The 27,046-nt window shown below is 45.1% G+C and overlaps 1 protein-coding gene across 4 annotated transcripts; it reads right to left on the bottom strand.

Moving 5' to 3' along the window:
* Nucleotides 1-1,784: 1,784 nt before the first annotated feature.
* On the bottom strand, nucleotides 1,785-24,602 carry CARD19 (caspase recruitment domain family member 19). Of its 4 annotated transcripts, none has more exons than XM_027664946.1 (6): nucleotides 24,469-24,602; nucleotides 14,189-14,331; nucleotides 12,160-12,313; nucleotides 8,078-8,137; nucleotides 6,203-6,274; nucleotides 1,785-4,781 (listed from the first exon to the last, which is right to left on the bottom strand). In XM_027664946.1, exons 1-6 carry the CDS (start codon nucleotides 24,485-24,487, stop codon nucleotides 4,669-4,671), a joined length of 561 nt encoding a protein of 186 aa, XP_027520747.1. In that variant the 5' UTR covers nucleotides 24,488-24,602; the 3' UTR covers nucleotides 1,785-4,668. The 4 variants fall into 4 exon arrangements, with proteins under 4 accessions (XP_027520747.1, XP_027520746.1, XP_027520748.1 ...); XM_027664945.1 differs by lacking the exon at nucleotides 24,469-24,602 and adding an exon at nucleotides 20,693-20,783; XM_027664947.1 differs by lacking the exon at nucleotides 24,469-24,602 and adding an exon at nucleotides 20,337-20,375.
* Between the last annotated feature and the right edge of the window lie 2,444 nt (nucleotides 24,603-27,046).

The raw sequence follows: 27,046 nt of genomic DNA, 5'->3' as shown, positions 1-27,046 counted from the left end.
CATGAGACTCCCAAAATGACACGAAGTCAAGGCTTAACCCAAAGACACCCAGCCTTTGCACTGATGAGTCCTGTTTAACTCCAGATCATTAAACATGTTGAGCAGAAAACTGCAAAGAATTTCGAAAGCTGATGAAAACATTAAAAATCTTGCCACAAATATCCAGAAAAATTTTAACCATGAGAGGGCAGAGCCCAGGAGGGGCCGACAAGAGGGCAACAACCGAGGGGTCCCTCTGGAAGGAAGCACATCACATTAAGTACAAAAAACCCAGCAGCATTCTTTTCTCAGAACAGATTTTATTTCAATTTAATTGCCAGCTTTACCCCGTTAAAAAAAGAAATTCATGAATTTCTACAGGATTCAGGGAGCTGTACGTTCAGAGACATTATTACAAGGCACAGGATCTGCAAAGTGCAGCAAACTGCTCCTTGGTAGCAATGCTGGGGCACAGCTGAGGCATGGCATAACATGGCATGACATGGTATAACATGGCATAAACATGGCATAACATGGAATTACATCTGCGCACACACAATAGCAGGGAAAACACCCACAATTGCACATTTGGACCAAACATGTTTCCAATTTATTACAGTATGAGAACAATAACAACAAATGAAAGAAGCAAAGGGAGTTAAGTTTGCCTCAGGAGCTTTGTGAACTCCAGCCAGCAGCTCTGAAACAGCCCAGTGCATCCCAGAATGAATCATCACTTCATACCCACTCCGGATCGCAGGCACACCATCCTTCACCCAGTCCTTTAAATAGCAGTCTGGCTCTAAACGGAATTGTGCAAATTCATTGTAGGATCTGTCACTTCACTTGCCAGCTCTCTGCACACATGGGCCCATCACTCTGCCTTAACCATTTCCATGGCTCAGGCCAGCACCTGCACGTCAGCCTGGGCGTTATCGCACGGGATAGCTCTTGTCCTGGGATAGAGACAGCCCTGACATCACCACCAGGACAATCAGAGGCACTTCAGCTTTACCTTAAATTAAAATGCCCATTCATAGGAAGAAAAACAGGGAAGATGATGATTTCTTTGCTAGGTATCAGGAGGTCCTGGGGCTGAAGAACCTGGAGCTCATCCCCCATTCCCTACCCTCGTGCCCTCGGGATTTGTGCCCCAGTCTCCTGGCAGCAAAGGGGGACAGTCCCTGATGCCTGTCCAGCAACCATCTGGCTCCTTAGCCTGGAATGCCACTGAAGGCACAGTGCTGCAGGGATATGCAAAAACTTCTTCAGGGAGCTGCACAAGGTGAGAGAGGGTATGCTGGAAACACATCTGCTTTTCCTTAGCTCCTGTGAAATTCCTGCCTGCAGCACAAGAACCACAGCACTCACAAGGATGCCCCCCACCCTATGCACATGTACCCACCTACAACCTAGCCAGGACAATGTCCCTGCACTCAGAGTGAAGCATAGTTATAAATAAATACCAGCACAGTTTCAGCAGCAAAGGCCAAGATATTCTAGACTTGCCAGGGAAACTGGAATTCTGCAGCTAGGCAGCCTCATTAAAGACTCTGCTGGGTTTATTCCCAAGTCCAAACACTGGTTGCCAAAAAGGACCTGACTCCCACCCAGGTACACACAGGCTTCCTGGAGGAAGATAGTTCCAGATGGAACTATCACTATCTGCATGTGCTTGCAGAGAAGCTTCTGAAAGAAAAATCTTCCAAGAATGTATCCCAACCTATGCACATGCCAGTCTTATAGGCAGCCTCACCTTGGAATTAGTAACTGGCCCTCATAAAGGAACAGATTATTTTCTATTCTTTGTTGTCAGGTCCTTTAACACTGGGATGAACCAAGACTCATCTTTCCTCTCTCCTCCCAGCTCTAAATCTTGGCACAGCTCATTCCAGATCACTTTTTTTTCTCCCCCTGAGAGGCATCCTCATCTCAAGCAACCTCAGGAAGGGAGGAAATACAGTTCTAGCCTTTAGTAAACTTCCCTGTACCATATTGGGAAGAAATTTTTCCCTGTGAGGGTGGTGAGGCCCAGGCACAGGTTGCTCAGAGAAGCTGTGGCTGCCCCAGCCCTGAAAGTGTCCAAGGCCAGGTTGGACAGGGCTTGGAGCAACCTGGGCTAGTGGAAGGTGTCCCTGCCTACGGGGTTGGAACAAGATGGTCCTTAAGGTCCCTTCCAACTGAGCCCAGTCTATGACTCTCTGATTCCATATGGTTTTCATGCCAAGAAGGCACTGTTTAAGGCACTAGGAGGACCACGTCCTGCTGCACAGGGTTAGATCAACCCAAGAGGGCAATCCAGCAAATTCTCATCTTCAGATTCAGAAAGGCACTGATAACTTCTGCAAGTCTCAGCAGCAGCTCACAACAATTTGTAACCTGTTATTCCATGGAGGGTAAGCTAAAAAGAATCTGCCTGGGAGCAGTAAGGCCTCTGCTTCTGCTTCAAAATAAAGTGTGACTGTATTATTTGGAATAATGATTTTTGTGTGTACAACAGTATACTGCTCCTCTAATGAGGTTTCAAATTTTGCTTCAAAGCAAAGATTTAAAACCCCTTCAGCTTTCAGAGGTAGTTCTAGTCCCTCAAGAAGGGGCAGCTAGACGAGGTAAGCAGCAGTGGAGAGAGGGATGATTTTAAATGTTATAAACTAGATCTGCTTTGCTGAAGAAAAAACACAACCTGTTTTCACCTTAAAGACAAGGCAAGGCAGGGAGAAAACAAGAGACCATGATTAAAGCCCTCCCCAAGCTGGGAGGCAGCACAGCAGCAGCCACTGTGTAACGGGGGCAGCAGAGCTCGTGGCTGCCCAATTCTGTAGGAAATATGACATTTTCTCCCTAATAAGAGTCCTCCCTGAGGTGGGATCAAGACAGACATGAGCTTGGGGGTGGGGACAGGGGAAAGGAGTCAAAAAACCTGCTCTGCTGGGTGTTATTTTGTTCCATGGCATTTGCCTCGTTCCATGTTTGCAGCAACCAGGATTTTATATGTTTATAGCATCCCTTGGCCCACTGCTGATCCTGGGGCATGTCTGCCTGTGGACACAGAACACTCTGCTGGCACAGGGACATCGGGGAGCTGGGAGATTTGGCCAACTCCTCCCCTGGACTACATCCTTGCTGCTCTATCAAGAGAGTGCTGTACTGGAATGAAACACAGTCATTACAAGAAGATTTTCTTTGGGGGAGATCACAGATCACCTTCCACTAGCCCAGGTTGCTCCAAGCCCCATCCAACCTGGCCTGGAACACTTCCAGGGATGGGGCAGCCACAGCTTCTCTGGGCAACCTGTGCCAGGGCCTCCCCACCCTCACAGCCAAGAATTTCTTCCCAATATCTAACCCTGCCCTCTGTCTGTTTAAAACCATTTCCCCTTGTCCTACCCATATAAAAAGTCCCTGATGATGACATTTTAATAGCATGAATAAGGTTTAAAGCTGAAAGACAATTTTCAGTCTGTTTTGAAAAAAACACTTGAAATGACTGAAAATCTCACATGAGATCCTCCAGTGCTTGGTAACTTGTGCTGTATCTGTTTATTCAGATGACATTTGATTTGATCTGGAAATTTCCTGACTGAATGAAGAGCCACAAAAGTGTCTTTCTCACCAGGTACAGGATCATGGTCTCCTCAAGCTCCTGATGCTCTTGAGCAGTAACTGAAGAACTCTCCACAGCCCTTGGCACTGACTGAGGCAGGAGCAAGCTCAGAAACCCCCAGCTGCTTCACTTGCAGCCCAGCTCCCTGCCTCTCCCTCAGGAATTTTATCTTACAATGGTTTCTGCAAGTTTCTCAGGTTTCAACTCACAGAAAAGAAAAACAGAACATCATCACACGACATATGAACAATCCCAGACTCTTCAAGTATTTCTGGCCATAAAAAAGCCCCATGTCATGACACTTAAGTCACTGCAAAGTATCTTGGGTTAGTTCTGTTTCTTAGCCATGGAGTGCAAAGCACTTCACTGGGAAAGGGAGAACTAAATAAACCTTAAACATCCTGGTAGTCTGAAGTGCTTCAGGTCAGACATTCCAGTCCCTGGGACCCTCTGTGGGCCCGGAACCAGTCAGCACCAGCTCCAGGGCATTCAAACCAGGGCCAGCAGGGTTTGACCAGGAACAGGATGAGGCACCAGCAGGGAATCCAAAGACACACTGAGTACAAGGCAGACACAAAGAGAACTGGCACCCATAAACTTTTCACTCTTGAGCTCAGGGCAGGGAGTAAAAAGGATCCAGACAAAACAGTTCTGAAATGGAGATCCATTTCTTAATAAGGCTTTGAGTGCATGTGTTTGTTTGAAGTACTTTTCTTAAATTAATTACCACAAAAGACAGGCTAGCATCCTTCAAACAGTTGTGATCCTTCGTTCCAGTATAAAACACATATGCAAACATGGCTTCAGACCCTCACTTAGGAGATCCTTTTAAAGCTTGTATTAAAAAATACCTTTTTTATCCAAACGATAAATATTTTAAAATAAGCATTTACAAAAATAAATGGTCCGTTCCCAGAGGGAAGGACATTTATAGCTGAAATTCTGAATACATCTTGAGGCAAGGCAATTATTGATGAAGCTAGTTAATAAAATCTTTGGTATGAGTATAAGAGATTAATATTTATGCACCGTTGGCTTCCCCTGGCAGGTTACTGCACAGACAGAGGCGAAGAGGCAGCTCTTCCTTATTCTCTTGATATGTCTTCCAAATACAACATACAAATATTTCTAACATGTCTTCCTATGATAATAGGAGAAAAGCCCAAGATTCTCCTGGCTCTTCCCACGACTTTTGTATCTAAAAGAGAATGAAGATGGGAGGAAAAAGAGAAAGTGAACACAGTTAAGTTTCATTCTTAGCGGGGAAGCAGCACCTGCAAAAAATTAAAAATCAATTGAAAATAACTGGAGGAAAAATTTCCTTCAATGTTGTAGAAATCAACTGCCAAGAGAGGAGAACAAGGAATCTGTTGGGGATTCATTGCTGAAAGTTCAGACGGGAAGAGGAGATTGGTGAGTTAGGGAAGGGGCAGCTTTACACCTGAGCATGGCACTGGATGGTGCAAGGCTGGACCACCACATCCAGGGCTGCTGGCCCTGTTACACACGGGGCACTGAGATACTACAGAGAGTCAGGAAAGAGCCTCACAAACTGGAAAAAGCAGCCTTGCAACGAAACACTTGTTGAGATTATTTTTGCTAAAATTACGAACTAAAGACATAGAGATGACTTGAGGCACAAGGAGCTCTACAGGGAGAAAATATGCAAAGTCAGCTGGCACAGAAACAAGGGGCAAGGGGCTCTGCAGTCTGGTAGAGAAAGGCTGAACAAAAGTGTTAGGCTGGACCTGAAACCAGTTCAAATTGAGAGTAAGATACACACTTATAATGCTATGGACTAATTGGGATCAGGGGAAGTGATGAATTCTCTGTTTTTTGGTATCAGTCCCTGAACAGTTTTCTGAAAATGCTTTTATTAAATGTGGATGACTGAACCTGATGAGGGGAAGCAATGGCATCTAAGGAAATACATGGGTTTGGCTTGAGGGTCTAAGGATTCCCTCAGCCTTAAACTGTGACACCATGGACAGTCCAGCAGAGGGATTCTGATCTGGGAATTAAGCACAGAGCCCAGACTTCCACATCACCTGAAAAGTCCATTGACTGGTGCTACTCGAAACCTACAACTCTGTGAAGGAAACCAGCAGAGAACAATGTAACTGTAACTGCTGTGTCCGGGGCACAAGGAGCAGAAGGCACTAACCCAAAAGTGACAGGGAGAGCCAACACCCAGAGCCAGCAGCAGGGGCAGTGGCTGCAGCTGCTCGGGCTCAGCCAGTGGAGCCAGCATGGTCCAGCCCTGGCACTGGCCAAGCTTACACCGGCTCCCAGGGGCTGTGGGAACCAGAGGCCTTGGGTCTGTCTCATGACTGCTGGGAATCATGACCCATTGCTATAGCAACAGGAGCTCATGTGACCACTGCCTTTAAAAAGAGTCCCTATTTGTGGCATCCTCTCAGGCAAACTATCCATTATTTATACCGCAGCACGTCTGCAGTGCAGTTTGTATCCTGAGCTCATTGATGAATGATGACACCTTGACCCTCCCCATTAAGATGTGTCAGATGAGGAGCCCCCTCTGTCCCGTGCTCAGGGAAGGCAGAGCCTTCCAAGGTGTTTCCTTTCCCTTTCCAAGAGAAACCCCACAGAGCAGCTCACCTGAGTTACAGCAATACCAAAACAGGGCAAGTCCTGCAGCCACGCTGAAACAGGCCAGGAAAAACACTGGGCCTGGAGAAAACACGAAAGGGAACACATTAAGGGCAGCAGAAATTTAGCTTGGTTCATAAATCATCAATTGCTATTAATATGCATAATTAAGCATATTCAAATGAAGCTAACACATTCACAATTCTGTTTGTTCTGTGGCTAATGTTCTATGAGGCATGTTTAATGGACAGCAATTAATTTTTACTACAGTTGCTTTGCCACCACCCTCTGTTCCTCTCTGCTCATCTAGCTACAGCCTGTAGAATTTAAGGGAAAGCTTCCTTGGATGTTTCATCACTCTCAAACTTTGTGCAAACCCCCTTTAAACACCACAAGAAACACTAACCAGCCTGCAGGGCTCTCACCACACAGCGTGGCACTTCCATTCACAGCCCCTGCCTGAGGGTAGGAGACCACGGCCCCTCAGAGCTACATTTTTAGGGGGTTTTTCTATCCCCCACAGATGTTCCACAAACTCCACTCTCATGACAAGAGCAGATATTCTTGCTCCTGTTTACAGCTCTCCCGAGGGCTGGGATGAAGAGCCACACGTGGGCCTAAAACAAATCTCCCCCTGGAAACTGCCTGCCTGGAACTACACATTTAATGCTGATGGTTGGTACTGAAGTTCAATAAAACCTTTCTAATTCATACTTAGCTACTGACAGAACCTCGTAAAGATTTATATCTGCTTCTTTATTGCCCAATATTCTATTTGTATTTACCACTTCACTAGGAATAGAGCTACAATTAAACTACATATGCCAATTTAAGGACAAGTGTACTGCAGACTAACAAATTCCTGGAGCTGACACTGGAGAAACAGCAAAGGAGCGAGGATTTGGTTGCTCCTTGGGATGTAACCTCCCAATGAGGGTGGCTAGAGACCAGACAACCTCCAGTTTGAGGACAGCTCAGGAAAAAAAACTTTTAAATAGTAAAAATAAAGTAAAATAATATTTCATTTTCTTATTTCCAAGCACTTTCTCTGCTCCTCCTGTACTTTTATGATGCAGACAGCAACAGCAATGTGAAAAATCTGAAGAGCACTTTGGTTCCATATTCAAAGAAACACCACCACAGGCAAAAGTATACATTGCATTAAACTGTGTTTCTGTCCCTTGTTTCAGTCTTCTCCCAGAAAACTGGCAAAAAGGCATAATTTACAGTGTCTTGAATATCTCATAATTGTATCCAAAATTCTAAATAAAATATTAATTAAACTTAAATGATAAAACAGCTCATTATAAATTCAGAAAATTCTTCATCTTTCTTTCAGCTCTTCCTTTCCAAAATATCCTCCAGTGAATAAAATATTTGTCTGTGTAATCTGGCATTGAACAGAGGAAGGTGAAAATAATTAACACGTTTTCCTAAGGAAAATATATTTAAGTACATCTTTCCTTTCTGCTTTTGCTTTCAAATGATTTGTACTTAACTTGAGAGCTCAAAAAAATGAAAAAAATCGAAAGTCATATTCAAAAAAAAACTGATGGCCTTATGCAAAGTGATAGCAGCATCTGAATAGCCCTTACTGTTCAAGCACTGAAGAAATCACAGGAAATGAAGAGTTTAGCTGTAACAGTATAAGTGAAAATACCACTGCAAATATTGATTAAACTCTACAGTCTCTTCAATTTCCTGGCACTGGTTTCCTCAACAGCAGCTCAATACATTTTACTCCATTAATTCTACTTAACTTGTGACAGTAAAGACATCATAAACCAAACTAGTTGTTACATGAAATGCAAATTACATGATAAAATAAATTGCATCGTAATCTGCAAAGCCATTCCATCCGGTGACACTGTATGGTTTATTTACCCCTGTCATTTAGCATATATTGCTCCTTGTCAGTGTCTATCTCTGTGGGATCTGAGGTTTCTAGAAATAAAAGCAACACATGAGAAGTTAGTACTCAGCTCAAGCAAACAAACAAACAAACATAATCAGCACATGCAAAATGGTGCAAAACAACACATTTCAAAAAAATTCCCCAATATTGACATAAAGTTTTAACCCCTCCAAAGGCAGATGATCACTGGAGTCAAAGGTGGGGATATGCTGACCAAAAGACAGGCACACAGTCACCTGAATGCAACCACAAACAGCTGCAGCCCCACCTCTGATCTGCTTAAGCACTGAGCAGATAAATAACATTACACTTGTTTCCCAAGTGAGGAAAGCAGGAGCTAATTCTTCCATAATGCCAGCAATTTTCATGGTAATAAACATAAACTATTTGTTAATAGATGCACTAATCTGAAAACACCTTTATAATTTGATGTATCACCATTCTCTGTTCTTGAGCAAATCTCTCTGGGTATTGATGTATTTAATGGATAAAGCACTTGGAAAAAGCCTCTTGGTGCAGATCATTTACTTAAATTCAGGTCTTGGCTAAAGACATGCTCAGCTTCTTTGAAACTCTGTAGGTTCTACGTGCTAACCTTTGGCATAAATAATTTTTGCCTCTATCTTTCTGCAAATTCAAGTAGAAAAGGAGGTTGGCCTTAAGACAGGGTGTTCAGCAGTTTCCACTCTGGGCAGAAAGACCCTTTTAGAGCTGCCTTTGCCACACAGATGTGGAGACAACACTGCAGAATGGGAGTGCACACAGCAGTCACCAGACATGGCAGAGGAGTGACTTTCCTCAACACATCACCAATCTGCATAACAATTTTTTCAGCCAAATCTCTTTGTGGTCATAAAAATCACAGAATCGTAAAGGTTGGAAAAGACCTCTAAGATCACCAAGCCCAACAGCCAAAGGGTTAAAAGGGTTAAAAAAAGGAAAGGAGAAAAAGTGAGAGCTCCAAATATGGCTGTCAATAGGAAATAATTTGAGACTGACTGGTTTCAACTGATCTCCTTCTCCTACATGACATCTGGAGCTCGGTGAGGTGCCTTGGAAAACTGCCCTGCACACCCAGGCAGCAACAGGACCTGCTGCCAGGGGAACAGCCACCTCCCCTGCTAAAGACGTCCCCGTCGGTGTGGGGGCAGCACATGGCACTGGTGCAGGACAGAAACCCTTGCAGCACTTTGCTTTGTGAGGTCTGAGAGGCCCTGAAGCAGGAAGGATTGCTGCAAAGCTCCATGGAGCACTCTGTGTCACTGGCAGCCTCACCCAGCCAGCCCCTTTGAGGAGCTGATGTCCTCCCTTAGGAACTCCAGCTGGAAATCCTCACTCTGCACAGGAGAGCACAACCAGACCTCTGCACTTCTCTCAGGATTTTGCTGCCTGGGGCTGGTCTGAGCCTTTATCCTTCTAGTCTATGTCAACACTGAGGGAAATAAAAACATTTTCTGAGTCACTTGGAAGCTCCTGTTTGCCTTCAATAGCTCTGAGGCTGCCCCAACCGTGTGCCTTACCCCCCCTCTAGTGGGAATGCTCTGACATTACCAGACATTGCGCTGGCAATTTACACTTCAGGCAAAGAAATTTTGTTCTAGCACAATTTTTAAAGCTGTTTTAAAAATGAAAAAGATATATTTGAAAGGATTTCCTCTGTAGAAAACATTTGCCATATGTACAGTATGTAAGATATTACAGAACTCCATCCTGGCCATGGTTCATTCATGTCCTTATCAATAATTTCTCCAGGTGTTTGTAATGCTGTTTGTTTCAGCTCAATCTACACTTAGAACAAACTCCCTGTGTTAGGAATTCTCCTTTTTCTTCACATTTACAGGTTCTAGTGTCAATTCGGTAAATGCTCTGTGCTAAATTTGACAAATTTAACAAGAACTTCTAAGAGTATTACAGAATCATGGAAAGGTTTGGGTTGGAAGGGACCTTAAGGACCATCCAGCTCCACTCCCCTGGCACGGGCAGGGACACCTTCCACTAGACCATTTCTTGACCATTCAATCCAGACTGCAGACGTTTGTTTTAATTACAGAACTCATAAGAAGCAGCAAGCATATTAACACAATCATCTCAGTATTTCCTTCTCAGGTCAACAGAAGGAAACTGCAGAATCTTGGCAAATAGTAGTGTTTTAACCCAGATATTTAAACTATTCTCATCCTTCTGAGGATGGTTAACATAAGAGAGTGTGCCAAGATACAGAGGATTTAACAACTTTTGATGGTTACTGAAGTCCCTTTGCATAATGCTGCAGCAGCAAAACAGTTCTGGGGCACCACAAGCAGCTCTACGTTTAACATGAAGCACTTCTAGCACAGGTACTTGCTATGCACAGTCTGCACATGAGAAGCTCTAACCCTGCCTACCCTGCCACCTGAGGAAAGCTCTGAGTCACCACATAAATCAAGTGCAAGGATGAGCACACTTCTGCTCTGGCTAAAAGTGAAAACACCCCACAGACCTTACCCAAGTCTCCTTGTCAAGACATATTATCAGAAACAGCTTGTAGAAGGTGCTGTTGAACATTAACAAGCTTGAACTCCTAAACATCAAAATACTCTTGAAATTTTATTCTTAGTGACTACACTAAGGCTTTTTAAACTGCTCTTAATTTACACAGGATGTCTGCTGACTTCTAGTCAGCCTGGCAGAAAAACCTGTTGCTCTTGAGTTCTACCCAAGCAAAAACCATAGATCCAACACTGTTTCCCAAAGGGCATGACTTCTACAAGGTGAGTATCAGATCATAACACTGTCTTAAAGCTGCTGTGAGGCTCAGTCAGTTGGGATTGGTGCTCAGCTGAGATCCTGAGGCAGGGATGAGCCCTGAAGTCCCCAGTTCAAAAGGGTTCAGGTATGGATGTGGGGTAACTCTGCAGCCTCACAGTGTTTGTGCTGGGTAGATACAAATCCCTTCCTTCAACATGAAAGTTGAAATTAAGCTAATTACATTTTTACACGACATTTTCACTGCAGAAATAAAAGAGGTCAACCTACAGACTTTTGCAGTAATGGTTTGAATCCCACTGGAGTTTGTCTCATGCCTGTAATTTGCCCTGGCACCTCACTGTGGAGTTTCTTACAAGAAGAAATCAAGTGACTGGTGAAGCATTACTGCTGGGATACTTTATAAGGATTTCTTAAACTGCAGTCCTTTTGCAGCTTCCTTCACATAAATGTGGGAGTTTTCCCTCAAGCTCCTCAAGTCATTTCAGTGTGCAGGATGCCTGAACCGATTTCCCATCCACCTGCAACAGTGTTCTTTCCTGCATTTCTTAGGTAGGGAAAAAAAGAAAGACCAACACACAGTAGACAGCATTATCACACGCTGGCAAGTCAGGCTTGAAATTTTCCTTAAAGAAATGAACTCCTTTGCAGTACAGAATCAAATCTGTTTGAGCCTCAGCCCTTACAAAGTGCATATAAGTGTATTTGGGGGGCAGCTTTATGGACATCAGTCAGGCCTGTCAGCTGCACAAAACAAGTCCTAAGTGATTTTAATATCACAGTCCATCAGTGCAAGGGCCTATGAATGTGTGCTTCGTGTTAAACTAGACACAAAGAGGAGATTTATGGACTGAGGGAAAGCCAAGCTCCTGGGCCAGCAGACACTTGAGCTTAACAAATTGGAGGTTTGTGATGTTCCCCTGTGCTGCAAGTCAGAATAAGCACAGAGGAAATAAACAAGCCATTATGAAGCAATGGCTATGAAAGAGAAGCTGTAATTCATAGGTGTTATACTGCTGACATGTTGCACTTAAACTGTTTTAAAGACATATTTCATATTTCAAAAGAATCAAAGAGTTTTGCGCGTTCTAATCAGCAAATAACAAGAAGTCAAATCCCCGCATGGCTTTTGGAAAACTCCAGTGAGAAGGAATTAAGGTAATATCCCAAAATTTCTTTAAATAATCTGTTTATTTATATTATTTATAACCTGTTTAGGTTGTCTAAATAACCTAAACCTCATCTGAAAGGAGGAAATTCACTGATGAGGAAATTCACAATTCAATCAACTTACGAATCAACTTACTCAAGATTTTCCTACTTGGCAGGTCATTAAACAGCTGTTCAGCATTGATCTGTAGAGCCCTGTAAAACTCCTGACAGTGTCTGTCTCCTTTCTTTTGAAGGTGCTTTAACAAATCTGAGAGTCTGGTATGGAGTGATGCCTTTGGATTCCTGAACTGTAAGAGAAAAGCACTCATCAGAAGACAGATTACAACAGCTAGAGATCAATTTTACATCACTTTCCAGTATGGCAGGGAGCAAAGATTTGGAGCTTCTTTGATATTTCAAAGGCAAAAAAAAATAAGCAGAACCTATAAAGGACATACATGCACTGCAGAGCACTGAGCTCCACATGGTCAGCACTGCCTGATGGGGAGGATATTGCCTCTGCTTCCCCTCATGCTTTTTTCCATCCTGATCAAGGGAAAGCCACTGCATTTGATGTCTTCCCTGGATCCAAGCTAACATGGTACTTGCTATTCTACAATTCTATTCTGACTGTTGATAGAAAATATCGTCAAATCTTATAATAAAGCTTGATGTTTTCAAATTTGCTCTTAGTTGTCTAGTAATGATCCCCAAAAAGGCACTTTATACTCCTTCTCCTAGTCCCAGTATTGGAGTGCTCATCATCCCAAGATTACATATTTCATTGTTTTTCTTTGATTCCAGCACAATTAACTGCTGAGTGCCCAGTTCAACAGGTACAAATTCCCATTACTCAGGTGACATGGCAAGCAGCTGCAGAGGAAAATTACCTCTTTTCTGTAGTGCTGAATGTGATAAGTATTAGGAGACCTTACAAAGAGAAGGAAAATGCATCCCTAGGCTTACATGTCAAACTGATTTCAGCTTATTTGGAAAATGTCCAAAGCCATTCTCAGCAAAGCATCATATTTCATTGCAGCACAGTGGATAACCTTTGGAGTACACTGAGTTAGGAACAATTGCTGCTCAAGGGGGACAAGAATGCCACAGACCTTACACAACACTCCTTATTCTGATTAAATTCCCACAGGGTCTACCAGATACAGCTGAGATTACAAGCTTCCTAAACACTCAACAGAGTTGACACAAACTTGCCTGGACCCATGCAAAAGCAGCTCACTGCTGTCTAAGTGCAGAACTCACAAATCACATTTCACAGTTTCTTCATGTACTTCTTTTGAAGCTCTTGAGGGAATGAGATGATCTTGTCTGGCACATGTCACACTGGTTATCATAACTGAGTGGCAAGACTGGCTCAGCTGATGATCTAGCTCTGCTCTACACCACAAAACACTAATTGTCCCCACGGGGTTTGATTATGTCAGAATTAGACCCATTTTTCCTGAGGTTAAAACACTGATATGCCAAAACCCTGAGCCTTGTGCACACAGGAAGCCAGCACAGGGCAAGTACAAACTGTTACAAGTAGGATCAGGGAAGCTCTTTAACTTTGTCTCCACACAAACTTAGAAGCTCTTTCTCTCTAAAAATATCTCCCATTTTTGAAGGATTCATGCCAGGGAGGATGGCCTTTCTGCACACGTGGCAGCACCACTGCAAGATGTTACTAACTCCACCCACTTCCCATGGCTCCTGCACTTACTGGTGGGATTAACACCCCCTCCTTCTCTACCAATACTCAGAGTTATTAATTAGTTACTAAAACTGATTAAGCTAAAAGAGATGATTTTGTGGAGAGAGCTGGATGCAGCACAGATCACCTGACGTGACACCCCCACACCGCCCCATGTGAGGAGGAGGCACGTGGGGCACTTGGTCACAGGATGGTGAACTCCTGCCCATGGAGTGGCTGTGAGGGTGCGTGCTCCTGGTCAGGGCAGGGACCCTGGCACTCAGCTGCTGCTGGGAGAGTGTCCTCTCTCATAACCACTTGGCACAGGGGATGTGCCAGCCCTGTGACTGCTCCTCTCACATGAGATCCCAGATACCACTGGCCAGCAATGAGGAGGTGAGGAAGACTGGCTGTCTGTGGGGAAGAGCTAGGCTGGTGACCCGTGAGAACAACACAACAGTCAGAGACACAGCAGAACTCATCAAATTACCTTTTCTGCTTCTTCATTGGTAAGAATTTGGGGATAGACTCTGTTAAGTTGAAGAATAATTTTATCCACCACTTGCTCATTCAGTCGGCTAGTGCTTGTAAGGAAATACATGTCGTGCTGCAGCCGATGGCAATAGGACTGATCTAGAGACAAAATAACATACAGAACAAACCACAGCAGTTAATTAACAAGCCATTTTTCAATTCTGTAAATTTCATTTTCCTACCAGTGATTAAATACCTAAATTAAAATTACCACCACCACCTAATTTTAGAAAACTGAACTATCTGTTAGGGAAACACAGCACAGCCATTTGCTTCTGAACACCCATCCACTTGAAATGACACACATCCAAACTCCAGGTTGGTCACTCCTGCTACCTCTCTCTTTCCAAAGGGAGATGGTTCTAAATCATTTAGAAGTCAAGCACTGATGGGTATTTAATCAAATACAGCCCTAAAGTTAATAAATCACTGAAAATAAATTTTCTATCATATAGGAAGCCAGATTATGACATTTAAAACTGATGTGTTCTATAACAGCAACTCTGCCAAGAGGCCATCAAGGATTTTAGGAAAGGATTTCACACAGGAAGGGAAGAAAGGGCATTCAAAAAGTAGTACATTTTTACAGGTAAGTACACTCAAATACACACACACAAACCACATCTTTTTCTACTAACCCAAACCTCTGCAAATACACAAATCCAGATTTGCTGTTGGTTTAGGCATCATACCCAATTTGTCAGCAATGGATTTTGCAGGAGCACAGCTTTCCCTATAGCTGCTTGTCTGTAATCCCTAGATTAAGATACAAGCACAGACTGGTTCCACAGGTTACTGTGCCCTTATCAGATTTAAAAAGAGAACATCCATGACCGTGTCTGAAATGAGTGTTAAAATGCCAGTACAATGCTTTACAACTGAGCAGCACAGAAAACAAACACAAAACACACCCACACCCCCAGCACTTTCTCCGTTTAAAGCAAACGTGTAGGTTTTATGGTATTCTGGCTACCAGAAAATGCAAAACTATCAGCTCCTTGTGCCCTGCAATTTAGAGAAGACAAACAAAGGAGTGAAAGAAAAGAGCCAAAACTTTGCCCTGATGCACTGCACCTACGCACAGCCCCTGTCCTTCCTGAAGTGTCACTGGTTTGGGTACTACTACATTGTCCTTTTTCTGTATCTGTGTAGCCCTGACAGCATTTACAGGAAAGGGTTCAGGAAAACCTCCCAATGTGACCATCACTTACTTCTGCAGTGCCAGAGCCACTCCTATTCAAACAAGAACACACCGCTACTGATGTGGCACAGAGAGCTGTGATTCTACGGGCACAACAGGATTCCAGCTACATTCTTACTTTTTATGCAAACACCATTTTACTTCCACGTCTTTCTAATGCCTCACTTTTCCACAGCTTGCTCCAAGGCAGCTGTAGTGCACTGTCACAAACACACTGCCGTGAAATACTTGCTGTGCTCAAATACTTCCCTTCTGCTGCGAGAGGTTCCAGGTTCTCCCGGATTCAGAGCTGAGATCAAACTTCTCCTCAAATCAACACACTGGCATGCACAAAGGGCTGAGGCAAGGACCAGGAAGATTGTAAAGTTGTGCCTGTTCATGCAAATGCTTTCTGGGTAATGAAGCTCCCCGAAGCATCCTCCCCCTCCTCTGCCTCAGTGACATGATTTGTAGTGATTCTCAGTGTCACCAACAACTCTGCACCTGCACTTGGACAGAACATGCATTGAACCAGGGTCTTACAGCCAAGCAATTAAACTTCAAACAACACTGTGACAACCAACCAACCACAGCAAGGGCTAAAAGTCCAAAAGAATGAGTATCCAAAGTGAAATAAAAGCAGGCTCAGAGTGTCATCTCCTCTCTGCTGCTGCCCCGTCATTACAGTGTCCAGACACAGCAGTTACACCAGCGAAGGGAACTGGGACCAGCTGAAGATTCCACTTAAGCCAAGAGCACTTTCTGAGCAGTCCCAAGTGCTCCCTGTCCTCCTGGTAGTTTCCATTTACACACACTCAGCAAACCATCACCTTATGTGACAGTTCATGAGGTCTTACCAAGGCCTTTTGCTGCCACCTGAAACCCCCCACCCGGGGCAACAAATTACAGGGACGAGGCCTCTCCAAGATTTCAGGGGCTATATTTTCTTACCATCTGAGCCAAAAGACAGGAGCAGAGAGTGGGACCATGCTCTTGGCCTCTCTGGCTACTGCTAAACTGTGCCGGCCAAGGACATGTTTAATGCCTGGCTTATGCAAGATGCTTCACCCATCCTGTGGGATGCTCCATGTTTAAGAAGCCCCCGTGAAACATCTCCTACAGACATTTCCCCTGTGTGCACCTGCACCTCCTCCAAAGTATGTCAGCTCAGTATTTAGGATGAGGAGCAAGGCTTAATATTTCCTGAAGAGCACTTACCAAGCTCAACACCAGCTCAATGAAAGCAGAGTAAATGTATCTCATCCTTCCAGTATCTCACCTCTCTCTTCCAAAATCTTCTGTCTTTTCTCTAGTTCTGAGAAATCTCTGTCCAAACCACACAAGGAACTGCCTTCAGACCAGAGAAGGGAAACTTCCCACACTGACACCGCTCACCAGTGCAGAATTGTAGCCCCAGCTACTAAATTTAAAGAAAACTAACAGAAAAAGCCCCACCAATCCTAGCAGCTGGAATATGGCACCGTGCTTTGGAGTGATAAGGATATCTGGACAGCACATGTGTGCATTTGAAGGCTCCTGGGCCCAGTTTGCCCCAGGAGCTCTGGCAGCTTTGTCATTGTTCCTGTGCACTGCCAGCCATGGCCCACGTATGGCTGTGCTACGAGGTTTTAGGATCACTGCTCACAAGCAGCAGTTTTTTAATAGAACATACCTATTATGAACATTTTTAAGTAACAGGAACCCCAAAACAGGTGATTTCATGACTGCAGCAAAGCTACTGGTGTGAATTAAGAATTTAGGTCTTAATAATTTAGGAAGGGGGTGTTTGGGATGTTTTGCATATCCAGCTTTTATCTCACTGCCTCAAAGAGACAACAGCTATTGCAAGAACAATTTAAAATCTTTATGCTAAGGAGACTGTTTTTAAGCAGGACTCACCCCAGCATTAAAGGGACAGTAATACTGTTAGTCAGTACTTGCCTAGAAATTTCAGGGCAGCAAAACTGGGAGACCAGGTGAGTTTACCAAAGTTTAGTGCACAAGTGTGCCATTGCCAGGCATTTTAATGTCCTCAGACTGCACAAGGATTGACTATAACTTCAAATTTGAAATGGAACATACTACAGTTTCACCTTTCCCTCTGCCAGAACATTAAGCTAACTGGGCTTAATCCTGTCCCACAGTCTTTGGAGCCAAGAGCAGGTTTGCTCAAGTGTGCAAGTGCTGGGGAGGAAGTGGAGGGCTGGCACTGAGCTCAGCCCTGCTGAAGAGCAAATACAGCTCAGATTGGATACCATAACATTGAACCTGACCTGGTATTTTCCTTACTCACAGGAAATGTAAACTTGCCAAAGAGGCAAACAGGAAACTCAGGAACTGTCTCCAATACTTGGGAAGAAAACACGACTAATGTTATTGATTTATAATTACTAAAAGCCTGTGACACACCACACACCACCACTCTTTTCTGTCACCCGAAGTCCAAGCAGCCTCTGGCACACAGCACAGGCACCCACACCAGCACACACACCTTGCACCTGAGGAAGGAAAGGAGGGACACATAAAACTGGAAGATACCAGAGGAAAGCAGCCAGCAGCTCCTCAAACAGAGGATAAAATAGAATATAAAATAATTATAACATATATTAAATTTATAATTTACCAAATAGATTATAAAGCATCATCACTGATTTAGTGATGATAAATTCACAAGCAACATATGACAGTAACAAAGCAGCACACTCACCATTTTCCACCTGCAAGTACAAGTCTCCCCTACTGAAACCCTTCATAAAATGGCATCTCTTGATTCTTCCCTCCAAATGGGCAATTAGGTTTCTGCCAACAGCCATAGAATGACCCAGCCACTACACAAACTGCTGGTATTGTAAGGCTGCAGAAACATATTCTGCTCTTGGAGGTAACAAAGCTCATAAAACCCCTGATCAGATGTGACCACAATGTGCCAGGCTGTCTGCTACAGCACCTGCAGGAAAAACGGCACGGGTGACAGGGACACATTTGCTGAAGTTCTTCCTCAGCAGTGTTCATAGGGAGTTTGTCAGAGATAATTCCTAACCTAGGCATGGGCAGCAGCCAGGATGTTGGACAAGCCTTTGCACTCCTGCTCAGCCTGTGCTGAAGTGTCTGGTCCCTGAAAGCGAGACACTGGCACAACAAAAGCAGGACTTTCAGGTTATCTTGGTTGTCAAAAACCCATTTGTAAATTTGGTTCTGCCTAACTATTCGTACCATAAAAGACTCCATGTTGCTTTCTGTACCAGGAAGATAAATGGGATTTTGTCTCTTGCAGGAACACATGCTCCTCCACCATCTACTTCCACTGCCCTTCTGGATAAAGCCACAAGGCCCTATGGACTTACCACTTTAGGCTGGGTCTGCACTGCCACTCAAATGAATAAATCCAGCTTCATTCAAATTCAGAGGCTGAGATCAGCCCCTCCTTGCCACACTGCAACACAGAACTCCTCTCATCCAGGCCTGGGAGCGTAAATGCTGCCAACTGCCTTGTCAGGCAGGTACACACCCCCAATTAGCAACTCCACCAACATTTACATAAGGACTCTTGAGACTGCCTCTGACACCACTGTATCTTTAGTATGGTTCCATCTTTGGTTTGCTTTCCCCTTAAAAGCCTCCTTCAGTTTACCAAACAGACAGGATCATCAGGCAGATAAATTTAAACACTGAGACACAAAACGCAACACAAGACATTCGCCATAACAACACACAGAACTTGCAAACATCCCTTCCAGAAACCTCAGTGGTGTCTGCAGTGCAAACACAAGCTGCCACTTCCTGTAAAACTCCTGGATGATTTTCATAAACTTTATACAGGAAAGGTGGCAACCAAGACCTCGAAAGTTTGGATCTGATGATCCATGCAAACTCCTTGCTGAAGCATTTCAGAAAAGAGACGAAAAAGCCTTTCTAAACAAACTGTTAGCTTAACACTAATTTAGTTCTGGCTTCTCCCTTTCAAGAGCCCAAGAAAGGGATGCTGAAGATTTAAGAAGGAATCTCTGGCTGCAGAGAAATGGCCTGAGATGATCAGATGGCACTGGCTGCTCAATGCACCCCCGAAGACAACTGCTCTGCTCCTCTGGGCTGGAAGGGCGATACAGAGGTGAAAGACAAGATGCCACCCTCCTCAGCCACACTCACCCACTGCCACGTGCTACTGGCAAGTCACCAGAAGTCAAGAGTGTCTGACAGCAAGTCAGAGAATCACAGAATCATTTAGGTTGGAAAATAAGCTTAAGACTATTGAGTCCAACCATCAACCCTGCCCCACCATGGTCATCACTAAACCATGTCCTTGAGTGCTACATACACATGTTTTTTGAACACTTCCAGGGATGGTGATTCCACCACTGCCCTGGGCAGCCTGTGCCAGGCCTTGACAACCCTTTCAGTGAAGAAATTTTCCCAATATCCAACCTAAATCTCCCGTGGGGCAACCTGAGGCCGTTTCCTCTCATTCTGTCACTTGTTGCTTGGGAGAAGAGCCCGACCCCCACCTGGCTACAGCCCCCCGTCAGGAAGTTGCAGACTTCAGCAACTCATTTCTGCCTGAAACATCTTTTAAAAACAGAAGAGAAAAAGTAATAACAGCGAGCAAAATACTGAAACGCCGTTGACCCCCGAGTGTGACACCAGCTTACACACAGCCCCCAGGGCCTCCACGCTCCGAAGCAACAGGGCCCCCGAGTCCGCGGGCAGCCCGTGCGCCCGGCAGGCGCAGCGCCCGGCCGGAGGGCGGGGGTGAACGGAGCGGGACACCCCGGGCTGGGGCCCCGCACTGTGCCCTGCGCGCCCGTCACCGCCCCAGCCCCAGGGACCGACGGCCCCGACCCGCGGCCGCGCAGCCAAACCCCGCGGGAAGGCACCGAACCCCCCCGGTCCCGGGGGCTCCGTCCCTCACGGCCCGGCCCGCACTCACCGGCCATGGCGGCCCCGGCCCCGCCCGGCCCGCGGGCTGCGGCCTCCGGCCCTGGGCGGCCTGCGGGCTGTGCCGGGCCGGGGCGGGGCGGCGGGGCCGGGGCGGTGCCTCCGGGAGGCGGGACAGGGAGCTGGGATGGGCTGCGGGGCCGGGGGGACTGGGGGAATCGGGCTGACCGGGGTCCCAGGGTCGGCACCCTCCGAGCCCACGGCGGGTTTCCCCCCGCCCTGAAAGCCTCGGGGCGCGAAACCGTGAATGTTACACCCGCACAACCCCCGGGGTTTGAAACTATTCACTGCACAGTTAGTAACGCCGCGATTTCCTTTTCCCACTCGTAATTTCGCTGTCCGACACACCCACGTCGACACCTGCGCAATATCCGTATTTTCCTTGTGCCGCAGCAGTTCTGGCGCGCCCGCGGCGGGTAGGGCACATTTGGCCCGAACAATTAATGCATCATTAGTAATGCCACAGTTTCCTTTCCCACTGCTGATTTCACTGTCCAAAACACCACGTCTACATCTCCACAATATCCACGGACAGTTCATGTTTTCCCTGTGCCGCAGCAGTTTTACTGCAGCTGCACATTTGGCCCCCTAGTTACTCAAGTCCAGGGGTAGGGGCAACCTGTCTCATAGAAAAGGTTGCAGGGAAGCATCTAATTAATTGGGATATATTAACTTCATGAGGGAAGAAGTACAAGCAAATCTGTGGATTTTAAAAAATCCGATTTGCATTAAATTTCACCAGCACTAAATTTGACCATTTAATTACCCAGCAAGGTATGGAGGACAATATGCCTTCCTAGGTATAAATGCTGCAGAGGGTTGAAAGCGAATCTCAGTTTTGAAAATTGTGAAGAAAGGGATATGTTTTTTATTATTGCAGGGGGGTTTTGACTGTAAAATCTGGTATTTTTTTTATTGTATAGAAAAGGTGGATTTCTACTATGGCAAAGACACAGGGTTATTTCTAATTATGACTATGTCAAAACCATGAAGAAAATGTTTTAGAGGGACAGAAATCCTCCAGAGGGACTAAAATCACAGTAGGCAAAGCTGCCTCTAGATTGGTACATAAACCCCTTCAACCACACAACTGCCCTTGCACAGACACTTCTTATTTAAAATTTGCTTAAGTAACAAGTCCTCAAGCAGCAACATATTTGCTAAACCAGGAAACACCCATTACATGCATGATACTAGTCCATATGACCCTGAGAGGTTTGCCCTCGTTTGCCTCTGTGCCATTTAATAATGGAATCACAGAATGGTTTGGGTGGGAAGAAACCTTAAAGCTTATCTTGTTCCACCCCCTGCCATGGGCAGGGACACCTTCCACTAGCCCAGGTTGCTCCAAGCCCCGTCCAACCTGGCCTTGGACACTTCCAGGGATGGGGCAGCCACAGCTTCTCTGGGCAACCTGTGCCAGGGAAGAATTTCTTCCTTATATCTAACCTAAATTTCCACTCGTTCGGTTTGAACCCATCGTAACCCAAGTATGTGGAAAAGCTGTGCCAATACACCAGGAGTGGTTAAACAGGTAATAAATCTGATAATAATAATAATAATAATAATAATAATAATAATAATGATAATGCTCCATGCTTGGAGTGGTATAGTGTCTTGGGAGCGTGTAGCACCGAAGCTGGAAGTCAGTCAACATGTCCTTACGGACAGGCCGGGGTGTCTGAAGACCTGTGGGGCAGGCAGGAGTTGCCAGAACGATTTAGTGAGGACATGACTTTGTGCTTGGATCAGGAATCATAGCTTGTCCCACGTTGCAAGAGGGGGTCCGCGAGGACCATCGAGTCCAGCTCCTGGCTCTGCACAGGACATGCTGTACACCCTCTCATGAGAGACAGCTGCAGCTAGCATGGCAGTTAGTTAGTAAAAGAAAAAAAAGAAAAAGAAAACAAAGAATTTGCTTGCAGTTTGCAAGTGCTGCCACTCCGTGGTGTCACAGGGTGAGTGTTACACCCAGCACAGCCGCAGAGACCAAGCCTGGGCCGTACCTGGGCAGGTCCTGGGGCAGCATTTCAGCTGGCAGGGTTACCCACACCATCCTGACGCTTTCTTCCGCATCATTTCTCTCTCTGATACTCTCACCTCTGCTTTCAGAGTCTGCCCTTCCCTGCCAGGGAGCAGTTCCTAGTGTGTCACAGCTCTCCCAAGAAAGCAGTGTCCCACACTGTGCTACATCACAATTTGAGGCACCTCCATTAAGAAACGAAATACCTGCAGCCCCACATTTACCCTCTGACATGGTGATCTCTACCTCTGTAGAAGAAATGAAAGCAGCTTCATCCCTAGAAAGTGTAAGAACATGGGGAAAACACCTCACTGAAATATTTTTAGTGTTGTCAAATGCTGTGACATTCATGGTGCATGTCCTTGAGAAGATCAATAAACATCCCAAGTTTATTCCATTTACCCTCAGGAATCCAGATCTTTCTAACAGCATGAAAATAGATTTTTAAATTACTATTATTATTGCACATGGAGGCCTTGCTCATGCCTGTACCAGAGTGATTTTGGCAATGTATTTTAGTAAAGAAACAGGAAAGGAAATTGTCACTTTATAAATCCTTTCATCGTATATTTTTAATATTATTTTGGTTGGGGCCCTGAGCTACCTGGTGTAGTGGAAGGTATCCCTGCCCACAGCACAAGATGATCTTTAAGGTCCTTTCCAAACTAAACCATTCTGTGATTCTATTATTTTATTTCATATATATATATATTCAAATATTACAGCAAGAGGTGTTGCCTAGTATTAAGAAGCAACGGCAGAATGGTATGCTGAGGATTTGTTTTTATGACCATTTTATAACTTTGTGAATTCACTACATTTTGTGCTCTGCTACAAAGTTTCTCTGGAAACTTTTAGAAATTTTAGAAATTCCTAATTTAAAAGCTTTTAGAACTTTTCAAACTACCAGAATCTAAACCACCAAACTGAAGACCTAGTCATCTTAACGTGACATAGACTGAAATCTCTAACATAAATCTAAAATGTTTTTCAGCACACAGTGAGGGAAATGGGAGTGAAAATCAACCCCTCAGGAGTGCTGTGATGCACAGTGCCACACTGCCTGGAGATATTTTTGTCCTACAGACTCGGATAATGATACAAGAAGCAGAGGTTAAACATATCTCCTCCTCATGCCTGTGGCACGCAAGACCTCTGCGGCAGGATTGCTGTGAGGTTTGCCTTGGAAAGGCATCCTCGGGGAGCCACATGGCCACGGCAGAGGCAGCAGCCATGGACACCCTCCCTGGGAGGCACGGACTTGGCTGGAGCTGGGCACCGAGCCCCTCCCGTGGTGTGATCCGTGACATTCAGAGAGCACAGCGGACATGGAAGCCACACCTCGGGCCGGTCACAGCCATGGGCTGGGCACGAACAGCCCCAGGGATCCTCTCGCTCCTGCAGCACAGGAACGTGGGCTTTCAAACTGGGCTTTCAAACTGCTCCCAGGCCAAGGAGCTCTGTGAGAAGCCTCCGCCTCCTGACAGAGCCCAGTGCCTTTCCAAAACTCTCATCCACTTCAGAGTTCTGCCTCCTAATTTAGTGGCCAAGCGAAGTGAGCTGCCCAACAATGTTTTATTTCCCAGCAGATCCATTTCCTGGTTAGCTAATCTCAAAAACCAGTGCTGTTTCCCCTCGCTAAAGGGACTGATTTGTTTATTTGAGTGAATTACTTGACTTACTAAATCTCACCCTTGTCCTGGCAGCATCGCTATGTAGTGCTTTGTTTTATCTGTTAACTGTTGAATCACAATACAATTTGTTATTTTCCCACAGCCCAAGAGGGCTGAATCTCTTTAGCAACAAATTAAATCCAGATAGTGCAGGGAGTTCCTGTAACAAAGTCTTTCTTTGTGTTTAAGAAAACACAATAAAATATTTCTTAAAAGCTCAGATTACACACTAAGCTCCCTTCAGCACATTTTCGTCAATAATTTATAAAAACAAGCTCTAAGAAGCAAAAAAAAACTGGGCAGGCAGTGTCGGGCTGGCCACTCCCGTCAGAGCCACTGCCCCTCCGGCTCCGCACTTCGGTTCCCGCAGATTCGGACTTTTCAGACCGTTGTTTTGCCCAAATTCCCCGTTACAAATATGCACTTACATCTTCTGTAGAGCATCATCCATCGGTTTCGGGGGTAGTGCCGTGCCCGGCACACGTCCCACGCGGGGCAATCCTCCTCCTCCTCCTCGCCTGGATAAGCAGAGGTCACGGGCTGCTTGGAGAAGCGAAAGTAAACGGGGAGGGAGCGAGTACGGCCAGAGATCCGGCACAGCTCCCCGCCACCGGCGGCATCCGCTGCTCCTGCGAGCCAGCGGCAATTTGCTGATGATTTGAGCTCTGAAAACCATGTCTGCTTTCTCAAAAGGGTTTTTTTTTGTGTGTGTGTGCACTCGTAATTTCTACGGTTGCTTTGCATATAGAATGGATTACTTTCCAGTCTTATTTATGTAGTCATAGTATTATTATTGGTATAATTCCTTTTATTCCTTTGTTGGCTAGAAGGAGATGAAAAAAAAAATTCTCTGACTCTAAACCGTGCTGCAAGTTCCCAGCGCTTTATTTCCAGCCAGTTAAGCCAAACTGTTAAATGGGAATAGAACTGACTTGGATGAAATCATCTTCCCCCGGAGGATAGTCGGGCACTGAACAGGCTCCCCAGGGCCCAAGGCTGCCAGAGCTCAAGGAGTGTTTGGACAATGCTCTCAGGAAAAGGGTGGGATTGTTGGGGTGTCTGTGCAGGGCCAGGAGTTGGACTTGAGGATCCTTGTGGGCCCCTTCCATCTCAGGAGATTCTGTGGTTCTGTGATAGCCTGGAGCACCCACAGGTCTGGAAATCCCTGCTCAGTTTTAACTTCCTGCATATTTACCTGGAGAATTACACCCATCCCCACCCCCCCAGTTCTGCTGTACGACACCCTATCCTTGGACATTTTAACAGCATTAGTAAAACAAGATGATGTAGATAATAGAAAAATTGAGTAACTCTTGTTCCTGGCAAAAGGGAAAGATCAGCATACAGAATAAGCCCATCTATACTGATCATAAATTGTCCTGATAAATATTGTAGAAGTTACTGTGTTGGCTGTTAGGTTGTCCACAGGATAATGAAGAGCCAGCTTCACAAACATGTTCAGTACCACACTTGGCTCCTTATCTGATCCCTTGTAAAGTGCAAATCACAGGAGAAAAAAATACTTTTACACAGGAGAAAAAAATATTCAACTAATTATTTAAAAATCCCCAAACAATTGAATTCTTTGAAGGCAGGAAGTAAATAAATCTGTTTGAGCATCCTCCCCTTAAAATAGGTGTGTAAATAAACAGCTGACAGATTTGGCAAACTGACATGCCACAGAGCTCTGGGGAGGGAACAAAGACATTTTGTCTACATGTCCTCACACGTAGAGTCATCCCTGTGCCAGCTCCTGGCCTCACCTGAGCCCCACAGGCCAGGGAGGATGGAGAGGATGATGAGCAGCCAGCATGCAACCCTCAGGCTGTGTGAAGGAAAGGTCAGCACTGGGCATGGGTTAGAAGTCACTACAGACTCCAGCTCATACATACAAAATGTATCCTGTGGGAAACACTGCTGTAAGCATTTTCAATATCACCTTGGCCTTGAAACGTATTGAACACCAGAAATCTGGGGAGCAAGCTTCTTCTGCTCTGCTTTACACCAGATGAACTTTCCCTGCCTCGCTTGCTGCTGTGCCAGAGCACAATTCCATCATTGCAGGAACATTGGCTACCAGGAATGGAGACTGGCTTTTGAAACACCTCGATGTGCTGGGGAACTATCCAGTGTTCCCACCAGCTGATATGCTTGGGCTGCAGTGACAGCAGAAATGGCTATTGCTTGTGGAATAATTATACAAAGAGCCTTTCAACACTGGCTCTGTCAATCATCTCTCTCTTCAAAATAGTTCTTAAAAGTAAGTAGAAAAGATCACCTGCTCATCTTGCTGAGGGAAGAAACAAGAGAGGTTCCATATATCAGTTTGGGGTGGACAGGATTTGAGATTTCATAGTCCTGTATTATGAGGTGTAACTGCAGATACCACCCTAAACTGGAAAGGCACTGCTCCACCCCACAGCAGGAGTTTATTAAAATGTACATTTAATTAGTTATTAAAGAGCTGAGTCATGTGACATTTTTTAAAAAACTAGTTGCAAAAGCCTTTTACATCTGACAATAAGTGATAACAGATTCATTTAGTTCCTCTCCTTCCAAGACATCACTGATGACTGAGATGTTTTGGAAACAAACTTGGTAGAGGTGCCTGCATCCTCTCCACCCCAAACCATCAGTCACTTAGATCTTGTTCAGCTGATGTCTGGTGTAACCAGAGGGCTCCTGCTTTCCTGTGGTATTGGCCACATCCTGCAGGTTGTCATGTTCCATGAATTTTACAGCTCTGCCTCTTTTCTGGGTCTTGGGCTTCTCAGAAACTTTTACCAATACTACGCCATAACCCAAAGTTAGACTGACAGCAGCAGAGTGTGCTGAGGAAACAGCATCTTTAGAGACTTTCAGGTTAATACTCAAGGGGCAGGGGTCCAGGAGAAAGCCTGCATGGCCAAAAATCCATGTGGAAGGCTCCATGAAAGCAATCTTAACTCTGTGGTAGGTACTCTGGTGTTCCTTCCAAGCTTCACTGTTCCATCCAGATCAAAAAGT

This window comes from Corapipo altera, unplaced genomic scaffold, assembly GCF_003945725.1.
Source record: "Corapipo altera isolate COAL_440 unplaced genomic scaffold, ASM394572v1 124, whole genome shotgun sequence".
Lineage (NCBI taxonomy): Eukaryota > Metazoa > Chordata > Aves > Passeriformes > Pipridae > Corapipo > Corapipo altera.
Note: the sequence above shows the minus strand (reverse complement) of the source record. Positions and strands in the feature narration are given on the sequence as shown.

Bases quoted from the DNA above. Each gene is read 5' to 3' on its own strand.
- CARD19 (XM_027664945.1), bottom strand. From the start codon at position 20,771: ATGTGCCCTACCCGCCGCGGGCGCGCCAGAACTGCTGCGGCACAAGGA. The intron at 6,275-8,077 runs GTAAATAAACCA...TGTTTTCTCCAG, and splicing joins ATATATGCTAAATGACAGGG to GCCCAGTGTTTTTCCTGGCC. The intron at 4,782-6,202 runs GTGAGCTGCTCT...ATTCTCTTTTAG, and splicing joins TTGGTATTGCTGTAACTCAG to ATACAAAAGTCGTGGGAAGA.